The sequence below is a fragment of the Giraffa tippelskirchi genome, chromosome 5 (assembly GCF_054371585.1).
Source record: "Giraffa tippelskirchi isolate mGirTip1 chromosome 5, T2T-mGirTip1v1.2.pri, whole genome shotgun sequence".
NCBI lineage: Eukaryota > Metazoa > Chordata > Mammalia > Artiodactyla > Giraffidae > Giraffa > Giraffa tippelskirchi.
Window position 1 is genome coordinate 4369091 of NC_137279.1, and position 26410 is coordinate 4395500.

At 42.4% G+C, this 26410-nt stretch overlaps 1 protein-coding gene across 39 annotated transcripts in view; it reads left to right on the forward strand.

The window, feature by feature from the left end:
* DENND1B (DENN domain containing 1B) overlaps positions 1-26410 on the forward strand; it is a 363581-nt gene that overhangs the window by 140822 nt on the left and 196349 nt on the right. For all 39 annotated transcript variants that reach the window (XR_014055159.1, XR_014055160.1, XR_014055177.1 and 36 more), the window contains 3 exons: positions 2882-2992; positions 20020-20120; positions 26201-26246. Coding sequence is in view for 11 of the 39 variants with exons in the window: in XM_081495284.1 (XP_081351410.1) it covers positions 2882-2992; positions 20020-20120; positions 26201-26246 (258 nt within the window). In the remaining 28 variants the exon portion in view is untranslated. The remainder of the gene's footprint in view (positions 1-2881; positions 2993-20019; positions 20121-26200; positions 26247-26410) is intronic.

The window sequence follows — 26410 nt, forward strand, 5'->3', positions numbered from 1 at the left end:
CCTTTCTTAAATTTACTAATAAAAAGCTAGTAGCTTGATTTAGTGGACTTCACTTTTTTTTTTTAAAAAAAAGCCCATGACTTTGAAAGTTTTAAAGAACCATTCTAAGGAAAAAGTGCCTCTGAGAACAGAAACTTTTTTTTGGAACTGAGAAAAAAATTTAACTTTTTATTTTATGTTGGTGTATAGTCGATTAACAATTAACGATTATAGTGATCGTTTCAGGTGGACAGCAGAGGGACTCAGCCATCCATATACGTGTATCCATTCTCTCCTAAGCCACGTGACACTGAGCAGAGTTCCATGTGCTGGACAGTAGGTCCTTGTTGGCATCCATTTTAAATAGAGCAGCTTGGACATGACCATCCCACACTGTCTAACTACCCTTCCCCCCATTCACCTCCATTAAGATATTTTATTTCTAAAAAGTCCTATTTAGGGAAGAGAAAAAGAAAAGCAAGGACCTATACATAAGGCAGCCTTTTGCATTGTGAAATAATTCCCCATCTAGAAATTATCCGGAGAAGGCAATGGCACCCCACTCCAGTACTCTTGCCTGGAAAATCCCATGGACGGAGGAGCCTGGTAGGCTACAGTCCATGGGGTCGCTAAGAGTCGGACACGACTGAGCGACTTCACTTTCACTTTTCCCTTTCATGCACTGGAGAAGGAAATGGCAGCCCACTCCAGTGTTCTTGCCTGGAGAATCCCAGGGACGGCAGAGCCTGGTGGGCTGCCGTCTATGGGGTCACACAGAGTCGGACACGACTGAAGCGACTTAGCAGCAGCAGTAGCAGAAATTATCTTTCTTTGAGATAACAGGAACAGTGTTAATGTTGAATGCCAAAAAACTTTGCATTATGAACAGTGGAAGTAGAAGGTGAGATAGGCTTCAAATAGAGAAAGCAGGAAATAAGTCTCTGCGCCAAACTTGGCATCACTTGGTGGTGGTCACAGGCTCTGTTTAGATGCCAGGCTGTGATTACCGGTTGGTCATGAGAAAGTTTCTACGTCACAGAAATTGAAGAAACAATTGGATTCGGTGTTTCTTGCTCAATGAAAGGTTTTGGTCTTCTGGGTCATAATCCCTCTACTCCTCCAGTTTTTGTTTATTGTCATCTCTTATATGTTGCTTTCTGATGCATTTGTTTGAATACAGAAAATTAAAAATAAGAGGATATAAAGTAAAAGTTTATATAGGCTACCCCAATTTTGTTCTTATGTGGGGAAAATAATTTGAAGTGTTAAATCAAGGAGTCGAATTAAACTGACACTTTTATTTGGTTATACTGGTATAAAGCTGGCCCGACATGGAATATAAGGGAGATCCTCCTTCATAAAGACCCAGAGGTCTGCTTTATAAGCCCAACTCGTTGCTGGGAAGCCCCATGGGCAGAGGAACCTGGCGGGCTACAGTCCATGCTGTCACAAAAGAGTCGGACACGACTTAGCGGCTAAACAACAACATTCTGTGGTTGCCTTATATCAGTGCATGGTCTAGAGCAGCAGTCCCCAACCTTTTTGGCACAAAGGAGCAGTTCTGTGGAAGCCAGTTTTTTTTTTTTTTTTTTAATTTTAATAAATTTATTTATTTTAGTTGGGGGCTAATTACTTTACAATATTGTAATAGTTTTTGCCATACATTGACATGAATCAGCCATGGGTTTACATGTGTTCCCCTTCCTGGACCCCCCACCCACCTCCCTCCCCATCCCATCCCTCTGGGTCATCCCATTGCCCCGGCCCTGAGCCCTTGTCTCATGCATCGGACATGGAATGGTGTTCTGTTTCACATATGATAATATACATGTTTCAATGCTATCCTCCCAGAACATCCCACCCTCACCTTCTCCCTCAGAGTCCATAAAATTGTTCTATGCATCTGTGTCTCTTATTCTGTCTCGCATATAGGGTTATTGTTACCATCTTTCAAATTCCATATATATGCATTAGTATACTGTACTGTTGTTTTTCTTTCTGGCTTACTTCACTCTGTATAATGGGCTCCAGTTTCATCCATGGAAGCCAGTTTTCTCATGAATGAAGTGACGGGGAGGATGGTTTCAGGATAAGTCAAGTGCATTACAGTTACTGTGTACTTTATTTCTATCATTATTACAATGTAATATATGAATGAGATAATCACACAGCTCACCATACTGCAGAATGAGATCACCAGGCATTAGATTTGCATAAGGAGCACCCAGCCTAGACCCCTCCTACGTGCTGTTCATGTGAGGTTCAAGCTCCAATGAGAACCTCATGCCACCACTGGTCTGGCAGGAGGCAGAGCTCAGGCGGTGATGCCAGCAATGGGGAGCGGCTGTAAATACAGATGAAGCTTCTCCTTGCCTGTCCGCTGCCCACTTCCTCCTACCTGGCCCTGCTCCTAGCAGGCCATGGGCTGGTACAGGTCGATGACCGGGGTCTGGGGACCCCAATCTATCCTATCAAGCCATGGTATCTCTTGCTGAGTGTTCGGCACACAGGGAGAGACTCAGATGTACTTTCTGGAGCAGCAGTTCTCAGGGCTCGGGGTGCCTGTAAGAAGCACCTGCCGTGCTTGTTGAGAAAAGGGATTCCCAAGGCTCCTCTCCCAGTGGGCCCAGGTTGGGGCCCAGGAAACTGGCTTTTTGCACAGGTGCCTGGAGCCGGGGAGGGGAGAGAGTGGGGATGCCCTGATCACCCTCGGAGGACCCTTTCCCAGAGCAGGAATGTGTTTCAAATAAGAACCGAAGGCTCCGTGCTTGGCGTGGTGGCGGAACCAGGACTGCATTTAATTATTCGTCATTTTTACTACTAACATCCTCCGAACGCGGGTAGCCCGCGGCGGCCGTCGCCGGTGTCCCCGCACCTCACGCGGTTGTCTTTGCCCGTGCAGAGGAACCTCACGGAGTACTTCGTGGCTGTGGACGTGAACAACATGCTGCAGCTCTTCGCCAGCATGCTGCACGAGAGGCGCATCATCGTCACGTCCGGGAAGCTCAGCACCGTGAGTACCGCCGCGCACCCCGCCCCTGCTCCACGCTCCGAGCATGCTCCGCAGGCGCCATCTGCATACCCTCCTGACTGTGCTGCTTTAGTCCGCTGCCAGAGCACAAAGGTCTGATTTATGGAAGGCCTTTGCGGATGCATTAACTCAGGTTAATTATTTCTTCTTATCAGAAGATGAGAGTTTCTTTTTTTCTTTTTTTCCTTTTTCACTCCCTGGAGTTCATTTTAGTGCCTTCTACCATATAAAGAATTCTTAAGAGCTATTATGAGATCTTTATTATTCACTTGAGGCTCTTTTTCCATTGGAGCTACTTGAAAGAAATCAAGGGGCCGGGATAATAGCGGCTACCCTAACCTGGTAATAGGTAGATTCATCTTTGTTGCCAAGTCGTGGTGGGGGAGTGGATGCTACAATAGTTCTGATTTGGAGAAGCTCTTCAGACTGATAATAACTTAAAAGTCAAAATAGCATTTTTTTTTCTTTTTCCAAATCACAGGTTTTATGCCACTCACCGAAATGTTCTTTTGGAAGGTCTTCATTACTGCGGAAAAGGCAGGGAGAATAGAAGGAGTTTTCTTGGGTCCTAGAAAAATATTCAAAAGTATTTTTCTAGATTTCCTAATCTTTTTTCTTACTTTAAGCATTAAAATTAAAATTTTTGCCTTAAAAATGTAATACAAATGGGATTATAGTTGTGGGTAATATGACATATTTATTAAAAAACATTATTTAATATCCCATGAATTGCCTTCCTTACAAATTTAGCTAACTGATAAAAATAAGATACTATTTTTATGTTTTGTTTCTTGGTAGTACAAATAAAAACCTTATTCTATAACATTTTAGTGTCTTAGAGCAGAAGGAGCTTCCGGATCTCTCTAGGATACCTATTTAGGATATAACAATGAGAAAGGCTAGCATCACTGACTCCATAGACGTGAGTCTGAGCAAACTCGGGGAGATGGTGAAGGACAGGGAGGCCTGGTGTGCTGCAGTCCGTGGGGTCGCAGAGAGGTGGACATGACTTAGAGACTGAGCGAAGTGACAAAGGTATTTTCAAAGAAGGGTTAAACGGCCACCTCAGGGCCACCTAGACAGCTGGAGACAGGCAGCGTGAGACTGGGCCTCCTAATTCTAATGTTAGGTTATTTGTGTATTCTAGAGTCAGAGAAACAGTTTTGAGATTTTGAAATGAAGTATTGATATGCTCACTTTTCAAAAAGGGTTGAAAGTATATTCTTTTATGTACTGAGAAACACCTGACGTGCATTTGAAGGAGTAAGTGTGGAGAAATGTTATGGTTCTGTTGAGAATAAGTGCCAGTTTGTGGCACAGGTAATTATTTGCATTTTCTTAATGTGATATTAAGAAATTCAGTCTGAATTATTTGATGCTTTTTATAATATATTTGCTTTCCTGCTGTTTTTAACTTACCATTGAGGTAAAAAAATTCTTATTTATCCTTTTTGTCTCTTCCTCCTCATCAGTTTTTTTTAACCACTTTTTTGGGGGGGATACCCTGACATTTCCTGCATTTATTTATTTATTTTTGGCCACACCACACAGCTTGTCCTTATCACTCTTTTAAGTCAAGTTTTTTAAAATTATAAAGAATACTTCTGTATAGATATTGTCCTGAAGATTAAGAAGATTGTGTCTTAAACACCTAGGAACCAAATTCTTGTCAAGGTTAATTCATGTAGCACATTTATTATGTGCCTGCTGCGTGTTTGGGCTTCCCTTTTGGCTCAGCTGGTAAAGGATCTGCCTGCAATGTGGGAGACTTGGGTCCAAGCCCTGGGTTGGGAAGATCCCCTGGAGAAGGCAAATGCTACCCACTCCAGCATTCTGGCCTGGAGAATTCCATGGACTGTACAGTCCATGGGGTTCCAGAGTCGGACACGACTGAAGCCACTTTCACTTTACCTGTGTGTTTGGCACAATCTAGGCACTGAGGCTTCAGCACTAAGCAAAGAGAAGTCCAAACACTCTTGAAGCTTGAATCCACCTGATGTAGCAGATAGAGACATGAGTGAACGAATAGCTGTTAGGTCATGTGGTGCTGAGAACTGGGGTATAAGGGAGAAAAGTGTGTGTGTTCGGGATTGGAAAGTGAGAGCAGGTTCCATTGATGTGCTCAGCCGTCCAGGAAGGTCCTCCCATTAGGTGGGACCTCTCCCGTGAGAGGTCCAAAGACAGCATCGGAGTAAGCTGTGTGAGTGAATGCTGTCTGTATAGGAACATGTTAGAAATACATCTGATGGGAAACAGTATGGAGATCGCTCAGAAAACCAAAACCAGAACCATCATGCAGTCCAGCAGTGACACTCCTGGGCTTTTATCTGAAGAAAACAAAAACACTAATTCAAAAAGATAGCTGCACTCCTGTGTTCATTGTAGCATTGTTGACAGTAGCCAAGCAACTTAAGTGCCCGTTAGAGATGAATGAATAAAGAAGGTGAGGTGTGTATATATATATATATATATATATATATATATATATGTATATATATACATGCATACAATGGAATATTTCTCAGCCACAGAAAGAAAGAAAACCTTGCCATTTATAATAATATGGGTGGACCTGGAGGGTATTATGCTAAGTGAAATAAGTTAGACTGAGAAAGGCAAATACCCTGTGCTCTCACTTATGTGTTGAATCTAGAAAACAAAACAAACATAACGAAACAGAAACAGATTCACAGATACAGAGAACAGACAGGCGGTCGTCAGAGGTGAGGGGGGTGGGTGAGATAGGTGACAGGGGATTGAGGCGCCAACTTCCAGTTATAAAATGAAGGAGTCACAGGCATGTGATGCACAGCAGAGGGAATACACTCAGTGATATTACAACCTTGGTGACAGGTGGTAACTAGATGTACTAGTGCGGATCATTTTGTAACATACAGTGCTCAGTATCCTGTGCAACTCTTCACAACCCCGTGTACTGTAGCCTTGCTCAGTCATGTCCCACTCTTTGCGACCCCATGGACTGTAGCCCCCCTGGCTCAGTCCATGGGATTCTCCAGGCCAGATTCAGGGATTCTCCAGGAGTGGGTTACCATTTCCTCCTCCAGGAGACCTTCCCGGCCAGGAGTTGAACCTGCATCTCTTGCGTCTCCTACATCGGCAGGTGGATTCTTTACCACTGAGCCATCTGGGAAGCCCTTTGTAATGTATAAAAATCCCAAATCACTATATTGTACACCTGAAACTAATATAGTATAATATTTTAAGTCAGTTATACTGCAATTAAAAAAAAGAAATCTGCATACATATACATATTTTGTAAAAAATTTTTTTGGTAAGTAGTATAAAATACTGGTGTTTCTTTCCACTATAATTTATAAACACCTCTTAATGTACTTTTGCCTGGAGAATCCCACGGATGGAGGAGCCTGGTGGGCTGCAGTCCATGGGGTCTCGAAGAGTCAAACACGACTGAGCGACTTCATTTTCACTTTTCACTTTCATGCATTGGAGAAGGAAATGGCAACCCACTCCAGTATTCTTGCCTGGAGAATCCCAGGGACGGTGGAGCCTGGTGGGCTGCCATCTATGGGGTTGCACAGAGTGTTACATGACTGACGTGACTTAGCAGCAGCAGCAATGTCTAGGTAACTCTTTTTCCACTCAGCTTTTGACTTTCAACCTGAGAACATGGGAGTAGTACTAGTTGTAATCTCATAGGGTTGCTTTAAAGATTACGGATATGTGTACATGCACACACACGTATGTATACACATATGAATGTACACGCACATATGTATGTATGAAGTGCTTAGAGTTTTGTCTGCATAAGATTAAATGACCATTAGCTATAAATTTATAATAGACTAGATCTGCAGTTTAGAGTAAAAATTAACATGCCTACCCTTTCACTTTGTTTGAATTAAAAAAATATATGATTTTAATAAAAGCTCTGTATTAGGGAGTTGTTTCTTATATTTGAGAGAAACTTAATACCAGTTGTTTATGAGAGTTCCTGAAAACTTGGTGGTGGTGTCAGCTCTCAGTTTAACAGCTTCGCTTTGGTTCACTGTCTGGGGAAGGAGGACTGATAAAAGAAACATAATTCAAGCTTGCTTTCATGATCTCCTCACCCTTCATATGTGGAGGAAGCTGCATTGAATCTAGCTTAAAAAATTTCATGCACACACACACGTACACACACATGCTATAAATTCCAGACACAGTAATGTTTAAGGTCAAAGATTAGTACCATAACATAAATTAGAAATAAGCTATTTTTTAGAAAAAGTTTAGTGAAATCTCTGAAACAAGCAAGGAAGGAATATTTAATGTATAAATGAATTGAGGTTAAAAGGCTGCTGTCCATGAGGTTTTTACATTCTTATAGGATTGTGTACACCATAAAAACTATTATGTACTTCATGCAAGAAATTGTTTTTTGCCTGTTTTCAAATCGATGAGCAGATTGTTAATTACTAGAAGAACACATGTAAGTTGTCTTCACATATATAGTTTTATTATAGTTTTGGGAACTTTGGATTTACGTTTTGATGGTCGTAATTGTATTAGAATTGTGTTTGTCAACTTTATAGCTTTCTGGGGTTTTACTGGTGATCCACTGGCAGACAATGAGCTATTTGAGGACCCTTTCCTTTAGGTATTGTTTGTAGTTAAAATTATACTTTGTAATTATCTTTTTAGTGATAAACTTTAAATAAACAGTTTAGTCTTGAGATATGTTAGCAAAAGTATCAAGAATATTGTTATGTTTTAATAGTTTTTCACAGGTTTTTCCTCCTTTATATTAAGATGTATTTTGTTAGGACGCACTGCTGTATTTTTGTGTTTTTGAGTTGAATGAATTGGGACGTGATCGGTTGTGTGTTCATCCTTCTGACGTGCACGTTATGCGGTACACACGGAAGGGTTCCTGGCAACCCTGAACAAGAACATTGATTTTGTACATGCCGTGGGCAGACCCTGGAGGTTCAAGCCCCAAGCGAGCAGCAGACAAGCAGAGCGCCTCGGCCCAGAGCCTCCTGTGCTCCAAGCAGAGGAATAAACCATGACATTACACGGGTGTGTCCGCTGACTTATTGCTGTTTTGTGACCACGGGCAGGGAGAGATTGCTGTTTAAAGCCGTGTCATCGGCTCTTAAGTCAGCCAGGCGTGAAGGCTTGTCGTGTGCTCTGTAACCGTGCCTCCCCAGACTTCCTCTAACTAGTCAGCTGGGGCCCCGCGTTCTGTCTCTGGCTCCTGGCTGCCCGGCGTCTGACAGCAGCCCTCTCGTCATCCTGTCAGTGATGTGTTAACTAGAGTGTGTCCTCGTGGCCTGCGGAAGCAGGTACAAGAGACGCTCCATCCGAGCAGCTGTCTGCGTGTCGGCTCCCACTCTGCCCGGCGTTTACTGGGTGGGTGGGACCCTTGCGGCGTCCGTGAGTGCATCAGTCACAGAGCTCTGACTGTGGGCTCCGTGTCCTAGCGGGGCCGCCGGGAGCACACTGCGCGCCCTGAGTGCCCGAACTGTGCTGAGTCGCTGTCCTCTCCTCCTCTGTTACGGTCGCCCCCAGGCGTCTCAGCATGTGCTTTTCCCCCCTGCTCCCATTAATACCATCCAGGGCCTCTGCCGGAGAAGAGTACTCTGGCCTGGAAAATCCCATGGACGGAGGAGCCTGGTAGGCTGCAGTCCATGGGGTCGCTAAGAGTCGGACACGACTGAGCGGCTTTACTTTCACTTTTCACTTTCATGCATTGGAGAAGGAAATGGCAACCCACTCCAGTGTTCCTGCCTGGAGAATCCCAGGGATGGGGGAGCCTGGTGGGCTGCCATCTATGGAGTCGCACAGAGTCGGACACAACTGATGTGACTTAGCAGCAGCAGGGCCTCTGCAGAAGGACATCCTGTGATCCACAGCTGGCCAAGTGCAGACTTCACAGGTCGGGTTGGTTGGAGGGGAGTCCGGAGGGGTCCACCCTCTCCATCTGGGTTTTCCGTGGTCTGGACTCATCCCTGAGTATCACCGCCTGTATCCACATTTCACCTGAAGCCGGCCATGCACAGAACCTTTCTGGAGACCAAGAACTGAACAGTCGGGGTGAGAACAAAGATTACCCAGTCTCCTCCCCACCCCAGATGATTGAAGCGTGTTTCCCCCCTTAGCGATTTTAAAGCTACGGCAGAGTGGTGCAGTTAACAGTTATTACCCCGACCTCTCAGGGAAAGATAGTCTGGAAACAGCTTTTAGGTTTTTGTTTCTTCCCAAAGCCCACAGCAGCCCGACACTGCAGACAGTGACTCTGCTTCTCCGCGTGTTATTTGACTTGATCCTCTTCTTCGGAGCTCTGTGTTTTCATTCATGGCCAAGTGGATGTGGCCAAAGTGTGAAAGCGGTTCTGTTGAGGTGGTTGTATGACACTTTGTGGGAAGTTACGTGTAGAGGAAACTTCTCAGATGGGAAAACTGCTTGTGTTTGCATCTTCCAAGTCTCGGGGTGATGAGAGCTCTTTTTCACAGAAACGAGGACATAATGGGTCAGTACCATGGTGGTGGTGTGTGTGCAGTAATTTAATCTTTTAATTGTGAATATCAGAGAGAAAAGTTTATAAAAGAACCTTTTCACTAATTATGTAATGTAATATGAAGTGTTCACCTGACATTGAAACTGTAAGGATAGAAACGTGTCTGATTGCCCCTTTGACACTTGTCTCTTTGAATAATAATAATTATAAATAGTGATGATGACAGTGATGATGTTAAAGGTTTCTTCATAAATTCTGAAGTTTACAAGTTGTAGGACAATTTCCGTACAGTCTTTAGGAAAAGATTTGTGTTCAGCTGTCTTCTACTAGAAAATTTTTAATTTTTTTTTTTTTTTTAAAAACCTATGCCCAAATTGTAATTCCTTGGTGGGAAAGTTATCCATCATCTTGAACCCTTTCAGCTTTATGAGTGTCTGTCGCTATCTTGAGTCTTATTCAATCTGTACACGAACTTGGTTTGGTATCTTTGGGCCTTCATGTAGTTCTAAGTAGGACATACTGCTTTCTTCCCTTGGAAAGTGGTATTTTCTTTGCTCATTGGATGTTTATGGTGCCAAGGGAGGCTCCTGCTTTTTGTTGTGTAGAAACAAACTGATTTATTCTTGGTCATTGAGGTCAGTCGCTCCAGCCAGTAAATTAGCCCCAGTTAGCCGGCTGGTTTAGGGGCATTAAGGGGCCGGAGGGCCAGGTGGCATTGTATTGTCCGGTTCAGGTGGACGTCTCCCGTCGGGAGGTCCGATCTCCAAACTGGAAGAGCTCTGCTCAGCTGGGACAGGAAGGAGAACTTGTGAAGTGGGGTGTTAGGTGTGGTAACGTGGGGGCCACCCCACCTCACCCTTGACCCCTGATCCCGTGTCTTCCGGCTTTGGGAGAAGCGACACCGTGAAATGTTTTCTGATTCAGAGCATGTCCTGCATCGTGTAAAACAGAGCTGCCCCCTATCCCCCCAAGGGTGCTGTCCCCTTGGGGACATACCTGGATCTTGGGTGCGCCGCCCCCCTTCCAGTTAGGCCGGTGGCTTCTCGGCTCGAAGTGTGGGTGAGAGAGGTCGAGTCCACGGCCTTGAGCCTGGTCAGGCCTCCTCCTCGATGGAAGAGGTGCAGCGTCGTTAACTGACGACACTGCGTGGCCCAGCTGCTTGCCAGGGAGACGCCTCCCTAGAAGCCTCCTGGCACAGGTCCAGTGTCCCGCTGGGAGCCCTCGGAGTCGCCCTGCGGGAGCTGGCCTCCCAAGGCCCAGCATCCAGCCACCCTCCTGCAGCGCGTCTCAGGGGTCTCTGCCCCGTGTCTCAGGGGTCTCTGCCCCGTCCTCCACCCAGGACAGCAGAGGTGCCTCAAGGGCCCAGGGCGCAGGCGGGGAGCGGAGAGGGAATCCGGGGCGGGGGGCAGGCGTTGAAGGCAAAGCTTCCCCAGACCTGTCATCTCCCCGCGGTTTACTGCTGTGATAAATAGTGTCACGGGAAGAGGGGAGTGCATTAACCACCTGGGAAGAAAACCAGGAACTTGGTTTTGAAGGAGACCTTTGGCTTTGGTCGAGTTTTCCAAAAAGAGTGTAACGGTGTTTATTCATTTAGTATTGATAAAATATTATTATTTGCCAGGTACTGGGAATTTCAAGGTTCTTTATGATTGTAAGTCATAAATAATAAATCATATCGTGTCAGTCAAGGCCGAGGCAGCGTGACTAGGACTCTGATGTGGGAAAGGTAGGAGAGAGGGAGGTAGGTTGAAGAGTTGACCCCAGTATCCCACCTGGTTCTTGGAAGGAATTTGGTGTTTTGTCTTGGAAATATTTACTTGTCGTGTGTGTCTGTGTGCGAGAGAGAGAGACAGAAGTCGTGCTACAAAATCTGGCTAGACAGGCAGTGGCCAGATTGTGAAGAATCTCATTTGCTAAATTAAGGGGTTTGGATTTTATCCAGCAGACTGTGGGGAGGAAAATAGGGGACATGCTGTGACCAGCTTTGTTTTGGGGACGGGAACTCTGGTGGCGTTATATTAATAAAAGAAAACCAGAGTAGGGAAACTCTGACTGACAGGCGTCCAGTGAAAAGGCAGTCACAGTGATTTGACCAGAGATGGCCAGCGACCACGAAAGGCAGATGAGGTTGGGGTTTAGAAACGCGGCTAATAAGGGGACGTCTGTCGTGTGTAGAGTCTGCTTGAAAGCAGGTGAAGAAGAGGGGCACGTTTAGACTGACACGCAAAGGACGGATACTCACCAGGTATTTACTCAGCGTCTGACGCGGCGGGGCGGAGCCTGCTGTCATTTGCTACAAGTAAGTTGTAACTCTATGGAGTGTGTATGCGTGAGTACATACACACACACACACACACACGTAGATGCTTACGTGCATGTTTATATATTTGTGCTTAGTTGCTCAGTTGTGTCTGACTCTTTGCAAACCCATGGACTGTAGCCCGCCAGGCTCTTCTGTCCTTAGAATTCTCCAGACAAGAATACTAGAGTGGGTTGCCATTTGCTTCCTCAGGGGATCTTCCTGACCCAGCGATTGAACCCTGGTCTCCTACATTGCAGGCAGATTCTTTACTGTCTGAGCCACCAGAGAAGCCCATGTTTATATATAGATGTGTACATTTAAAAGTGTTTGAAGTGCATGCCAAATACACATATATGTACTTTAAGTATGTATGTGAATATTATGTACAATGTAAACAATACAGCATAGAGTGTATATATATATATGTGGTGTTTCATTCTCATTTAATTATATGTAATTTACAAATGGTTAGAGTCATTTTACTCCACTTGTAAAGATTCAGAAACTCCTTTGTGGCTGCCTTTCACCTGTGGTTGTCTGTCTTTCCGTTGCTAGTGGTTCACCATCAGTTTTGTTCCTGGTTAAGAGATATTTTTAGGTTATGATTTTCAGAGGTGCCTAATAGTTTTAGAAAATAGGTTCAGTCAATTAGGTTTTATTTATTGGTTATTTGGACCATGTCCCTCAGTATGGTAGTAGTGTGATTATACCAATATTATCTTCTAAAATTAGAGATTTATGTTTCAGTTCATGATTACTCAACTGAAAACATAAGATGATTTCATGTAAGCCAATTTTTTATTTTATCCTGAAATTTATTATGTAACAGATGAAACAGTTGAACAAGAGTGATCTCCAGGTTTATTCCTGATTGTCAATTGAAGGATTCTTTAATTGTATGGTTTACTTCTTAAATAACTGCCTCATTTTTAAAGTATAGTTTGTATATAATTCACATGAACGTCCTCACTTCCAGTCCTCTAGAATCCAGGGTCTGAAAGCTTGTGTGTAGAGAAGGCAGGGATGTTTGAGCTGTGTTAGTGTCAGCCTCCTGAACTTTGTGGAAAAGTAGATGGGTCTCCTCTAGGAAGAGCAAAACTGCTGCTGAATTGACTTGAAGAGTGTGAACTAGCGAGCAGAGAAAGCGGTAAACTTAGTGACGGGAAAGTCACGTAGGGGAGGAAATGGGTTTGCCGGCGTTGGTGTTTCTGTGCAGTGTGACAGCTGCAGAAATGCAGAGTTGAGGCTCACTCGAGTGTAGGCTCCTTGAGGGCAGGGGTCTCGTCTCTCGGGTTCATCATCCTGTCCCCAGCACCAGTAGCGATGTCTGACACCTGTGTTATGTCCCCACATTTAGTTGTGTGATCTTGGGCAGTTGGTTTAACTTTGTTTTGGTTTCCCCACCTGTAAAATGAACGAAGGCATGAGCCATGAAAAAAGCAAGCCAGCGAGAAACGTTGGAGCTGTTTGGCTCGCCAGCCACGAGATGAGCAGAGCTTTCCCAGGGACTTGGGTGCAGGGAGGTCAGGGTGAATGTTTGGTAGTGAAACAGCAGGACGCACCACCCTAAGGGCGGAGGCAAGAGTGACGTATAAGATAATGTCTTATTATAAAAAAGCATTGAAAAGCAAAGGGTACAACCAACCGCTGTCTTCTCTCATGATATAAGACTGCTGTTTCAACTCTCACTGAAGTGGAGTGTTAGAGTTTCGCTCTAGGAAGAATGTTTCATAGTTGGAATAACCTTGCAGTTTTCAGGTAGCCGGCTGCTACCTTTCTTGGCCTAAACTTTTAAATGTGAATGTAAATTAAATGCGTTTAAACAGATGGTCTCTTTATGCTTTCCACTAAAATTTTTTTCATTCCATGAGGAATTTATCGCTGCAGCAGTTGATTCTGTGTACCCGTAGCTGTTTATAGCGCTTAGGTTTCTGAGTTAAATATTGATTCACTTAAAAATCAAATGAACTCTCTAATCAATATTTCTTGAATTTTATGCATAAATACATTCCTAGGGGACATAAATATGTCCCTCAATAATTCTTATAGAACTTTAGTTGCAGGCAGAGGGACTTTTACAGGAAAAAAAAAAAAGAGACGCAGAGCCCAGAGTAACAGGAGCAGCGACGGGTCAGGATGAGATCTTTACTTGTGAAGTGTGTGAATTAGAATCGTGCTGTTTTCTGTTGCGGTCGTCACACTCAATGGATCGTCTTCCTGTTGTCTCCTTGGAAATCTGATAATGTGTTTTTTTTCCCTCCTCAAAATACATGTTTACTGAATCACTTAAAACATGGCCTAGTTGTAGCAGGGGGCTGATTTCCTCTAATAAATATATAGTTTAATTTTCAGAGCAAAGTATAAGTGAGATTTCATATCACAAAGGGAAGGAACTTCGGTTTTGCTTCCAACTAAGTATACTTGCAGACCGAGGTGATGACTCGTAGAATTTCCATCAGTTCCCTCTGTGACATTTTGGAGAGACTGCTCTGTCGGTTTCCTGCAGACTCGGATGCCTGGGGAAAGTTTTTTACATTGCACCTCTATCATAGATGTTGAATTTTTCATTTAAAGGTCAGCTGTTCTTGTTTGTCTGTTCAAAGACTCCTTCTCTGCTATATAATTAGTATAAAATGTTTTCAGCCTGTATATATTATTCAAAGCCTTATAATGATGGGGATTTTGAATCTTTGTATATCAAAAGCCAGGTTAAAATAATGGTTATTGTATTCCGGAGCCTGCCAGCATTGGTACCCTGGCTTTGCCACTTGCTAGTTGTCTGAGGTGAAGTGAAAGTGAAAGTTGCTCAGTCCTGTCTGACTCTTTGCGACCCCATGGACTACACAATCCATGGAATTCTCCAGGCCAGAATACTGGAGTGGGTAGCTGTTTCCTTCTCCAGGGAATCTTCCCAACCCAAGGTTCAAAGCCAAGTCTCCTGCATTGCAGGCAGATTCTTTACCAGCTGAGCCACAACAGAAGCCCAAGAATACTGGAGTGGGTAGCCTATCCCTTCTCTAGTGGATCTTCCTGACCCAGGAATCAAAGCGGGGTCTCGTGCATTGCAGGCGGATTCTTTACCAACTGAGCTAGTTGTGTGACCTCAGGCCAATGGTGTAACTTTGCTGCAGAGTCCTGGTCTGTAAAGTGGGCATAATGATGATAGTACCTATTTCATAAGGTTGTTGTAGGATTAAACCTGAGTGTATCAAGTGCTGAGAATATGCCCAGCCCAGAACCAGTTTGCATCATGTAAATGTTTACTCCTCACCGTAGTCAGTGGCAGCATAGCCCTGAGACCTGTGGCCACAACGGGAAGGTCCAGTTTCCTTTATACTGTGACTGAGTTCACTGTTAGCAACCTTTGTTGTCAGATTTCTCTGATTTCACAGGCCCCAGGTCTTGTCTCTTTCACATGGCTTCCATACATCCTTATTTCACAGTTATACTCTATAGGAAATAAATATCTCTGTGAGTTTTTCTGTGTTAGTTTGTTGGGACTATATCGGTTTGGCATATTGAGTATGCTTGGTGAAATTATATGTGGATTTATATATTCCTATGCCATTTAACAAAGATGATAAGGATTTTTTTCCCTTAAACCTTTATTTGGTACCTTTTTTTCTTTATTTGGTACATTTCATTTTTGTTCAGTGATAGCAGTATATTCCTTCAGTCTCAAGAATGTGATGTCAGTAATGTCTTCTAACCCAAACACCAATCTTCTTCACCCCTATCCCCTGGTTTCATGAAGAACCATGGTGTTAAAGAAGCAGCTGAAAAATGTCAAAAGAGTGCTGTAGAGATCTAGCCCAATTATGAACCTATAACTACCTAGAATCTTGGTTAATTCTAATCAAAGAAATGTGATTATCATTTCCCTTTAAGCTTAGAGATTCAGTGCATCATAGGTAACCTAAAAGTAAGAAGATTCTCCTTCTTACTTGGCTTATATATCGATCTCACTTCTTTTTTTCAAATTGCCTTGTAATTGATTTGTAATATTTTGCTTGTTTCAGGTGGACCGTATGGTTCAGTGTTTTTATAGACTCTGCACCGTTTGATCTCATTTCTTTACAGGCCTTCATTCTCCAAAGCAAACCTCTACAGCTCGTCGTTTGCTTTCTTTCGTCTGTGAAGTTCTGGAAGTGTTCTAGGGAGTTGGTTTGTTGTGACAGTCAGCACTGTGTTCAGAGGTGCAGACAGATCTCATCTAGAATGAAACCTGGCGTCTTCACCGGGTCCCGGGAGTCTCCTCAGCTCCGACCTGCTTCCTCTCTGACCTTATCCCCTGCCGCTCCGTGTTTAATCCAATCAGCTGAGCCCCCCGCTACTCTCCGAAGGTGCCACACCTGCCCCCGCCTCAGGACTCCTGGATGCCCCTCTCCCGAGTCCACCATGCTTGGCTCCCGTATTTCAGTTGGGTCTCAGTGCACCTGTGGCCGCATCAGAGTTTGTCCCCCACCTCCTGTGTAGAATGGTCCCCCTGTCGCTCTCTCCCCTCTTACCCTGCTTTGGGTTTCTTCACAGAATTTACCTCTAACTTAAATGCAAATAGATGTTTTACTTGTTTGCTGTTTGTTCTCCGTACTGACAGGCAAGCTTCTTGGACACGGGCTTGTTCGGAATCCCTGTCCCTTTGTTATTGGTGAGTGATTAGGTCGTGTCCGACTCTTTGCAACCCCATGGACTGCAGCACACCAGGCTTCCCTGTCCATCACCAACTCCCAGAGCTTGCTCAAACTCATGCCCATTGAGTCGGTGATGCCATCCAACCATCTCATCCTCTGTCGTCTGCTTCTCCTCCCGCCTTCAATCTTTCCCAGCATCAGGGTCTTTTCCAGTGAGTCGGCTCTTGGTATCAGGTGGCCAGAGTATTGGAGCTTCATCTTCACCACCAGTCCTTCCAGTGAGTATTCAGGGTTGATTTCCTTTAGGATTGACTGGTTTGATCTTCTTGCAGTCCAAGGGACTCTCAAAGAGTCTTCTCCAGCACCACAGTTTGAAGACATCAATTCTTTAGTGCTCAGCCTTCTTTATGGCCCAACTTTCTCATCCATACATGACTACTGGAAAAACCATAGCTTTGACTATATGGACCTTTGTTGGCAAAGTGATGTCTCTGCTTTTTAATATGCTGTCTAGGTTTGTCACAGCTTTTCTTCCAAGGAGCAAGAATCTTCTTAATTTCATGGCTGCAGTCACTGTCTGCACTGATTTTGGAGCCCAAGAAAATAAAGTCTGTTTCTGTTGCTTAGTAGAAATTTATGATGGCACATGGCAGGTACTCAAAAACTTTGTTGAATTAAGTGAATTACGTTATTATAATGTTTCCAATTTCACAGTTACCTACTGTGCATTAAATCTTTCAGAGAGTATCTTTAGATAGATTTTGAAGGTGGGTCTGAATTATTGTCTAGGTAAAGTGTTCTGTTAACCATCTGTATGGAAAAAACAATTGTTAACCATTACTAAAAATACAAAGTGTTAGAATTGATCTGATCTAAGGATAAAGAAGATAGATCTCTCTGAGACCATGTTTACAGATCACATAGCATGTATTTCTTAAAGATGAGGAAACTGGGCTCTTGTTCTGTTTGCGGGTGTGTGTATATCTGTGTTGTGGGTGCGCCAGTTAAACAGCCTCTCAGCAGTGGTGCCCTGACTCGGTCTGTGATGTACTTCATTGTTATTACCTTGTACAACATTGTTATTACCTTGTACAATATAACTTCTTAATTTCCTAGTAAATTTCTTTTTTCTTTTTTTTTTTTACTTACAACTTACTGTCTCATCCACAAGCATATGCTATGATCATATATTCTCTGCTTTTTTAAGTCACATGGTCATTACATGGTGTTAGGTGGGCATGGACGATCTTCTGATATATTTCTGCCGTCTTTGGAAATCTCCAGTTGAATGTCTCGGAGTTAACAGAATCAGTATTTGCAAGAGCAAACTCCTTAAAGTTCCACCTAAACCTGACACTTGATTGCATTTCTTTAAATAATTCATCCTGGTTGCTTAGGCCAGAACCTGTGGATTGGTGGGGGGGAAGTATTTTTACCTCTCCCTGTGGCCGATCCCTTGCATCTGGGAGGTTGCCAAATCCTGCAGAGCTTCCTGCTTTCCTGGAGGGTCTCGGTTAGCTGATGTGACCCTCTACCAAATGTTGGCCTTTGCAAAAAGTTTGTGACTTTGCTTCTTGTTGCAGAAATCGTCCTCTAAGATACCAGTCAGATTCATTAGATGATACTGTGCCTTATTAGCGAGCAATTCATGTCTTCCTTTAGGGATGACCATCAAGGGCGTAGGGGGAATGTCTGTAGTATTTAATACAGTGCTTTGGGCTCTGGTGTGCCCAGTAAAATAGCTTAATGTTATTACAATTCCTCGTTTTGAGAATGCATTTTCCCTCCTGTTACACAGTTAATTATTTTCTCAACAATGAAAAAGAATACTTTCCTTTCAAAAACAGTTTTCAATGAGCTAGTTTAAAAAGCCATCTCTCTGCAGATGTAGAAATGGAGTAAGTTAAGTGCCTTTCGCAGCTCCGTGAGTGCTTTCAGCCCATCAGGTGACAGTGAAGCTTTTCAAGCTGCCTCGTCCGCAGCCGGGGAGCACAAGCAAGCTGAGGACTGACACCGCCGAGATCCACCCCATTTTCGTCTCCCTCTGGCTCGGATGTACAAGAGAAGTCAGTGTGGTCTGAAATTGCTAAAGAGAAGCATCTGAATGCCTCCTAGTGGTATACTGTGTGGGCTAATTAAGAAGTTTTAAAAATAATATTTATAGAAGGAATATTTTAAATTATTAAAACTTATAAATGCAAAGGACTAAAATCCTGTGATGATAACATTCCAAATGGAACAAATACATTTTTTGCTATATAAAAATTAATTCAAAATCTTAACCAGAAAAAATATAATACATATGATGAAGATAACTATACTTTTAATCAAGATTTTTATGTTTTTGGTTCAGATTAGGTTATTGTAACTGACTTTTTAAAAATTTAGTGGAACTATTTTGCACTTAAATATAGACAAATATTGCTACTAAGATTGAATTGCTTTGTTTACATTTATCCCTTCAATTTGATTACCATATGAATTTTAATTTCTTTTTATGATAAAATAGAAATAATAGTTTATAGAAATTTTGTGGTGCATTTTCAGATGGTTTTATTTTTAAATTCCATTTTTCAAGTGGAATCAAAACTTTTATTCATTCAGTGTCTTGAAAATGCAGACTATAGCAAAGCTTAAAATGAGGAAGAATGCTGATTTAAATATTGCTTTAAATGCTAAAAAAAAAGGTCTCAAGACTTAGAGAAATATAATTTAAAATGTAAACGAAGTCACAGGGAAAGAATTCTGATGAGGGTCAGTAGGAGGGAGGGGGAAAAAAAGCAATGTCCCTTTCCCTTTGTTAAGCATTAAAAAAATATTTAATTAACTGCTTGCCAAAACAAAACAATTAAAATGGCAATTACCTTTAAAATAGCATCAGTATATTTGCAGCTGTTGTGGTATAAAGCTAGGAAGCACGATGTTAATCTGAAAGGAGCCGTTTAAATATGAAATTATGATGTCCTTGGCTTCCTGTGGTACAGCTGTCAGGCTCGGGCAGCTCGCTGGTCAATGGTGACATTCTCCGTGTCAGCGAGCAGCGTCTCCTGATACCATCACCCGCGGTTCACACGTCACGGAGGCTCCAACTGTCGAACGCCGGGTCCCCCGGCGCTGCCGCAGCTTCCAGGCTGCCCCGCCTGGCTCACGTTTCATTCTTTGGCAATTTGCCCTAATGATATCCCGGCGGAGCCCCCAGCCTCGCCTCCCTCCCATGCCGCATCGCGGCGCATCCATCCAAGCGAGCCTGACACGGCCAGTACACGCTGTAGTTTCCCACACTTCTTCCTAAGACGCCGGCCTGGTGTTTCAGGTTTACTTACGGTCTTAGTTTTGACCCCAAACAGTCCATGTTACGAAGCTATAACCGTCCGTGTAAGATGCCCAAGAAGCTACTTGGCTGCTTATGCATTTTTCAGGGCGGCTTCTGAAACGTGAGACTTTTTTTTTTTTAACAGGAAGAATTGATCAAGATAATACAATCCAAGATCATACATGGCTTTCTGAGCATCGTCCATCTTTGATAACTTGAGTGTGTCTCTCCGTGTGCAGGGTCAGCAGCCACTCACTGTTGTTTTCCTTTTACACTCTCTAGTTAACTGCCTGTCTCCACGGCTCGGTCGCCCTGCTGTACCCGATGTACTGGCAACACATATACATCCCAGTGCTGCCCCCTCACCTGCTGGACTACTGCTGGTAAGTTGGCTCTGCCGGCTCCCGCGGGCCCAGGCTTTAAGACTGGGGACACAGCCTCATCTGTGGATTAAGTAAGCTTGGAGTGCTTACGAGTATGTGTATGAATGAGACCTCTCAGACCCGACGTGGAGATCAGTAACAAGTAGTATTGAAAGGTGGTTTTATGAAGGGCAGAGTGGTTCTTTCCAAAAGTAGCAAAAATCTATTCTTGGCAGACATGAAATTCTTTAGATTTCATTGAGTTTGTTCTACCATCACTGAGATAATTAAATGCACAGATAGAAGCTGACCCAGTCTTAACAGCTGTGGTTAGGAACGTTTTGCAGAAGTTGTAGTATCAGTCAGAGAGCCCGTGTCCCAGTGGTCAGAATTTGTGTGCAGAGTCCTTGTGAATCCAGGCTGTCTCTGTTGGGGCACATGTTCATTACTTCCATCCCAGGGCATGCTTTCCCACACATGCTTCCCCCAGTAGCGCACCTGGTACCAGCTACCCATGGAGGGCCCCCCTCGAATGCAGGGTTTCCCTGAGTTCCTGATGGTGAAGTCAAAGCCTCAGCCTCGAGCCACCGTGAAAAGCAGTGTTGACAAGTGTGGGAGTAATTCTAAAACACTTCTTGGCATCAGAAACAACTGCCGGTGATCTCACAGTCTGAATTCTGCTGGGCCTCCAGAACTGCCCCCGTCCTATTCCCTGGAGGCTGATGGAGAATTAGACCCTCAAACAGCAGCCCTGTGGTCTTCCTCAGGACTTAGGGCAATCATCTTCTGCAGGCAAAGCTCAGTTCTTAAGAAGTCAGATGAAATTTTTTACTCTGAACCACCCATGTGCATATGGCTTCCCTGGTGGCTCAGATGGTAAAGAATCTGCTTGCCAAGCAGGAGACACAGGTTTGATCCCTGGGTCAGGAAGATCCCCTGGAAAAGGAAATGGCAACCCACTCCAGGATTCTTGCCTGGGAAATCCCATGGACAGAGGAGCCTGGTGGGCTATGTAGTCCATGGGGTCGCAAAAGAATCAGACACAACTGAGTGACTACAACAACAACAGTCCATGTACATGCACACACACACACAGAAAGGAAATGATTTTGACCATGATATATTTGTTTTTATCACAACCAATTTTATTAAAAAAAAACTCTTTTAGAAATGAAGTTGTTATTTTACTTTCTGATTTCATGAAAAGCACATCAGTTTGACGTGTTTAAGGGTTGAAATGACCTAAGTTCATATAATGAAGTTTTCTGTCAAGTTTTTATGACCAGGCCTCTTCCGAGCAAATGATTTTAACAACAGTGCATATATTTGACCACATATCAATTAAACCCACCTGCTGTGGGCTTCCCCAGCATGGTAATGTTACTAGTATTGATAATGCCATGAAGTAAGTTTCCAGTGACTTCCCACTGCCATCCTGCCCTTTCGGTGTTGGGAGGCAGAAATAGTTTGGCAGGAGACTGTAGGTATGTGGTTTAATTAACACTTGCAAAGCACCACACAGAAGTCTGAGAGTACAGCTGGCTCTAGAAATAGCTGTCTTGGTGTACTCACTTTAGAGTCTTCTCTCACCAGCATACTTAGAATAGACCAGCATCCTCGAAGGCAGGAACCACGATTCTTTCACATCAACATGTGCAGTAGATCTTTGCACATAGTATTCAGCAGTTAAAACTCACTTATTTTCAATAATTTTGACAGAAGTGTTAGAAAATGCATTGACACATGATTTTTAAAAATCTGTGTCAAAGTAGTGGCTCAAGAACTAACACTTCTAATTGTGAGGTTTAAAATTACATTTTGTCGTACATAAATTAGTGCCATTTTAATTTTTCTGTAGAAAATGTTCTGAAATCTTAGGAGGTAACATCCCTTTAAGTTCCGTTCTCTGTAATGATGGCACATTTAAGACTTCCTGAAATGCTGTGTTTAGAAATGATCACTAACTCTCTCCAGAGACGTCTTCCTGATACTTTCTAACTCTGCCCACATGTCCTTCTCTTTTGGCTGCTTCCACTGAAATGAAGAAAGCTTGTTTCGTATCTATGTCTTAGTCATTTCTGACCTCTGAAATAGCCCCTTTAGGACAGGTTCTAACAGCCTGCGTGCTAGGCACTTCCCTGGTCCTGAGAGCAGAGCCATGGTAATCAAGCAAGAAGTTACCTGAGAGTTCCTAAACCTTAAGGTCACTGTGGCGGGCTCCACTTCTGACATAGGAAGTGGGCAGCGTAATCTACATTTTTTTTTCAAAAATAGCTGACTAAAACTCCAGCTCTCTTTCCTTGTCAGCAAATCCCACAGACTGAACTAAGAAAATGGTTTCCTTCTCTGTGCATCTTTGCCAATGATCCTAGGGTCACACTGATGTATGCGCAAAAGGGAGAAACATTTCAGAGATCATCCCTTCAATCTCATATTTTTTTGAGTAAAGAGATTTTTATAACCCATTCCAAAAATGGCACCAGGAAGATGTGACGGGCTAGTTGTGTATTTGCCAACTCTTGTAGGTGGTTGGACTTGCCCAGTCCTGAGGCAGTTCTGGCTCCTGGAAGCCCGTCTGTGGTACGGCCTAGACTTGGAGGGCCGCGGTGCCATCTTGTGACCGTGGGTGAATAGCGCATCTTGGTCGGTTGTCGGAGGCTTGCTAATTGGTCAGCTCATTCCTTCATTAATCCATCCATTATGTGGACCTGACATTTAGTAAATGTGTATTTGCCAAACCATGAGTACGTAACATAATGAATAGGACTTAGTTTCCGTCCCCTGGGGTCCCCAGATAGGAAGAACTTCCCATGTTCGCGCGCAAGTGCAGATGGGGAGCGCGGAGGAATACCATGATGCCAAAGGGTTTATGTCCGAGGCACATAAAAGAACCCCCATCAGGGCACCCAGGAGAAGTGCCCACCGTCGGCTAGGGTAGGAAACAACACCATCTGTGATCCCCCTCCTCTGCCAGGGTAAGGGGAGAATGGGAGTTTCTGTGTAACGCGTGTAAAGTTCAGTTACTCAGCATGATTAATGTTTAGAGATTTGTATAACATCATGCCTTTACTTGACAATTACTCTATTGTAGACCTAGAAATTTGCATGGTAGGTATTGATGAACAGAACAGAACACAAAAGGAGTGCTCTAATGTAGGAGGCCTCGCGTGACGTTGCCACACGGCCTAACCTTCTGAGTCCGGAAACACCCCCGAGGCACTGTGAGGCCAGTACCAGAATGACTGTTCATTTGTGCGAGAATAGTTGAGTCACCGTTTTTATGTTCTCTCTCTGATTCTTCTTTTTTTTGAAAAGAGCAGATTTAGCTTCTAAGAGAATAGTGTTTTTTTTTTTAGTGGAAAATTATTTTGTTTAGACTACCATAGGTTAATAGACTACTGCTGTTACAGTCTTACCCATGGGTGGCCTCCATAAAAAAAAAAATTAAAAAGAAAAGAATCTACAACAAAGTAATTATTTTTTATTTTTCAGTAAAGATTAATTGCTACCAAAGAGAGGCTGCAGTCATAATAGAGCCTTCTGTATCCTGTCTTTGCAAAATAATTCCATTGACAAAAAAATCTAGGATAGTTTTACACATAGATGATAAAACATCTGTGTTGCCAAGGATCTTTCCCTGCCTTATGAATGCCCTAATCTAACTAGGAGATTTCAGCGAGGGTAGCAGAATTACTTTTCATGAGATTTGGCTGACTTAATATTAGGATGTAGGCAATCCAGTTTTCATGAGGATGAAATAACCAGTTTAATCTGCATTCTGAAAAATATCATAATTGTTTTAGGAAAGTGTGTTCTAGATTAATAATGTTTGCAGTCCAACATACGTGTATTTTGGATTTTTCAGAAGTTAGTGAGATAAACCGCATAGAGATACCCAGTGATCCCATAGAAAAAAGTTTCAGTTACTTTATGGGTAGAATTTTCTATTGGATTTTTATTCTGACTTAACAGTTTCTGTAAATTTATTGTTTATGCTTTGAGAGGTAACTAGCTTTCATGAAGTTTTGAAAGTGTTATCTAAGGTACATTTGATAGGACTTCAGTTGGTTAGCTGTTACTGTGGCACTGGTTTATTAAAACCTGATGCATCCTGCCCCTCAATGTAAGTAAAAGAGACATAACAATTATTATTTTTAGAAGGCTTAAATAGTCTGATGAACATTTATTGTATGAAAATGTGCCTTAGATCTGAGATTCCATGGTCTTCCTTTATTATGAACCTTGTGGTCAGGTGTCCTAACCTGGGGTGAATTGGAAAATTGCGCAGTAACTTTAATAAATTTGTACAGTTTTGTGAAAGTTGCCTGAACCCTGTTATGGGAGCCCAGAGTAGTTAGAGGCACATATTTTCTATCTTCTGTGGAGTCCCAGAAGGAATCCCAGGGGTGAGAACTTGGATGGGAAACCAACTAGCCTTCTTTTATTTAAACAAAAGTGAAACAGTCCACATTTATTCCTTCTCTCTCCTTTTGAAGGCAGAAAATCTGTTAGATCTTCAGGATATCAAGGCCTATAAACAGTTCTCGACTTTCAGTCGGATGAAATATCCAGAATATCAGATCAATTCCAGATGGTCCATTGCATAGAAGTTAAAAAAAAAAGAGAGAGAGAAGGAACAAAGCTACAGAAGACAAAGACAAGTGGGAATTAATATCTAGTACAACACGACCAGGCTAATGAGCTAAATAAGAATTTGAACATTCTTATTTTTTGTGAATTTTGGATGTGTGGATGTTAGTGGCAAGCCATCCATGAACGAATTAGGGACTGTTTGAGTTTGCTTTGAAAACTGTGGATCTGCCAAGGTGCTGGTTTTGTCCAGTTCTCAGTAGCAAAGTGGACATGCCAGACTTTGGACAGCTCAGTTCTAATAATGACAGGAATGTTTGGAAAATTATGCAGATCCTTGGAAAAAGAAAATTATCTGTTTTCATTAACAGAAAAGGTTTGCATTAAATATAACACAAAGATGTATATAAAAGAAATGCCAAAATGTTTTATTTTAAAATAGCTACTAACTTGCATATCTTCTATCACATTTGTAGACACTTGCTCATTTTCATGTTTTCTTGTTAAATAATAATTTCATTTTGAAACGTCGAGCTGAATAATTTCCTCGCTGTATTTCATGAGAAATATTTCTGAAATTGCTAGTAAGTCTTGATTTTATGGATTATGAGCATCATTTAATGTCTGTATTCTCTGCGAGAATATAAGCCCCACAGGGAGTGTCCTCTGTCTGTGCTGTTTATTGTTGTGCCCTCACCCCTGTGCCAGGTGGTGGGACCTGGGTCTGCTCCAGATACTGTGTTGAATTAATTAACATCACTCTTAAACTTCTTTGAGTAATTTAAAATGTATTAAAATGATAATTTTAATATGATTATAAGTTAAATAAATTGTATTAATATAATTATTACTAAATATAATTTAATATAACAGTTGAAAGTGGGATAAATAAGAATGTATGGAGTTTAAATAAAAGGCACAGTACATGGGTGGAAAGATAGCAGAGAAATAGGATGGTAAGAGTGTGGAGGAGGAAATTATTTATCTTTGCACCTTCAGTTCCCAAACTGTACCTGGCACACAGTAGGTCTCAGTAAACCTACTGTGACTGACTGACTCAAAAATTTTGGTGACATAGTATGTGTGAAACCATGAATATATATATTAATAAAATCATGTAAGAATATAATTGAATAAAAAATTATACAAATAAATGTGAATAAATTTGATGATTCATCAAGATATATTTGATAGGAAGTATATGGAAAAGATTCATCTTAGATGATGGGAGACCCTAATATTCTCCTTACATAAAAAAAGGTTTTTGAAACATTATAACTCTTGATTTAGTTATAATTTTGTGATTTTATATACATCAACCTTAATTTGAACATATTAGTGGCCTTAGATTAAATTTGAGTTTTCTGCATGGAATAATTTTAACTATGTATGATGTGCTATGTTAGAACCACCCATATATAAATGTATTTTTTAAAGCATTCTGAATTACTGTATCGTTGTTTCAGTTTTAATGAACTCTATGAACATATATGTGTGTATTTTTAATTTAGTGCCCCCATGCCATACCTGATTGGAATACACTCCAGCCTCCTGGAGGTGAGTATCTTTCAGACATGAGATAAATTAATTCGTAAAAGTAATAGTTAAAACAGTTGTGTTTTGAGAGAATATCAGTTGAATAGTACAAGGAAGTAACTAGCTGCATATTTAGAGTATACTTACGTGATCGTTTTCCAAAAGGTAATATTGAAATAATTGTA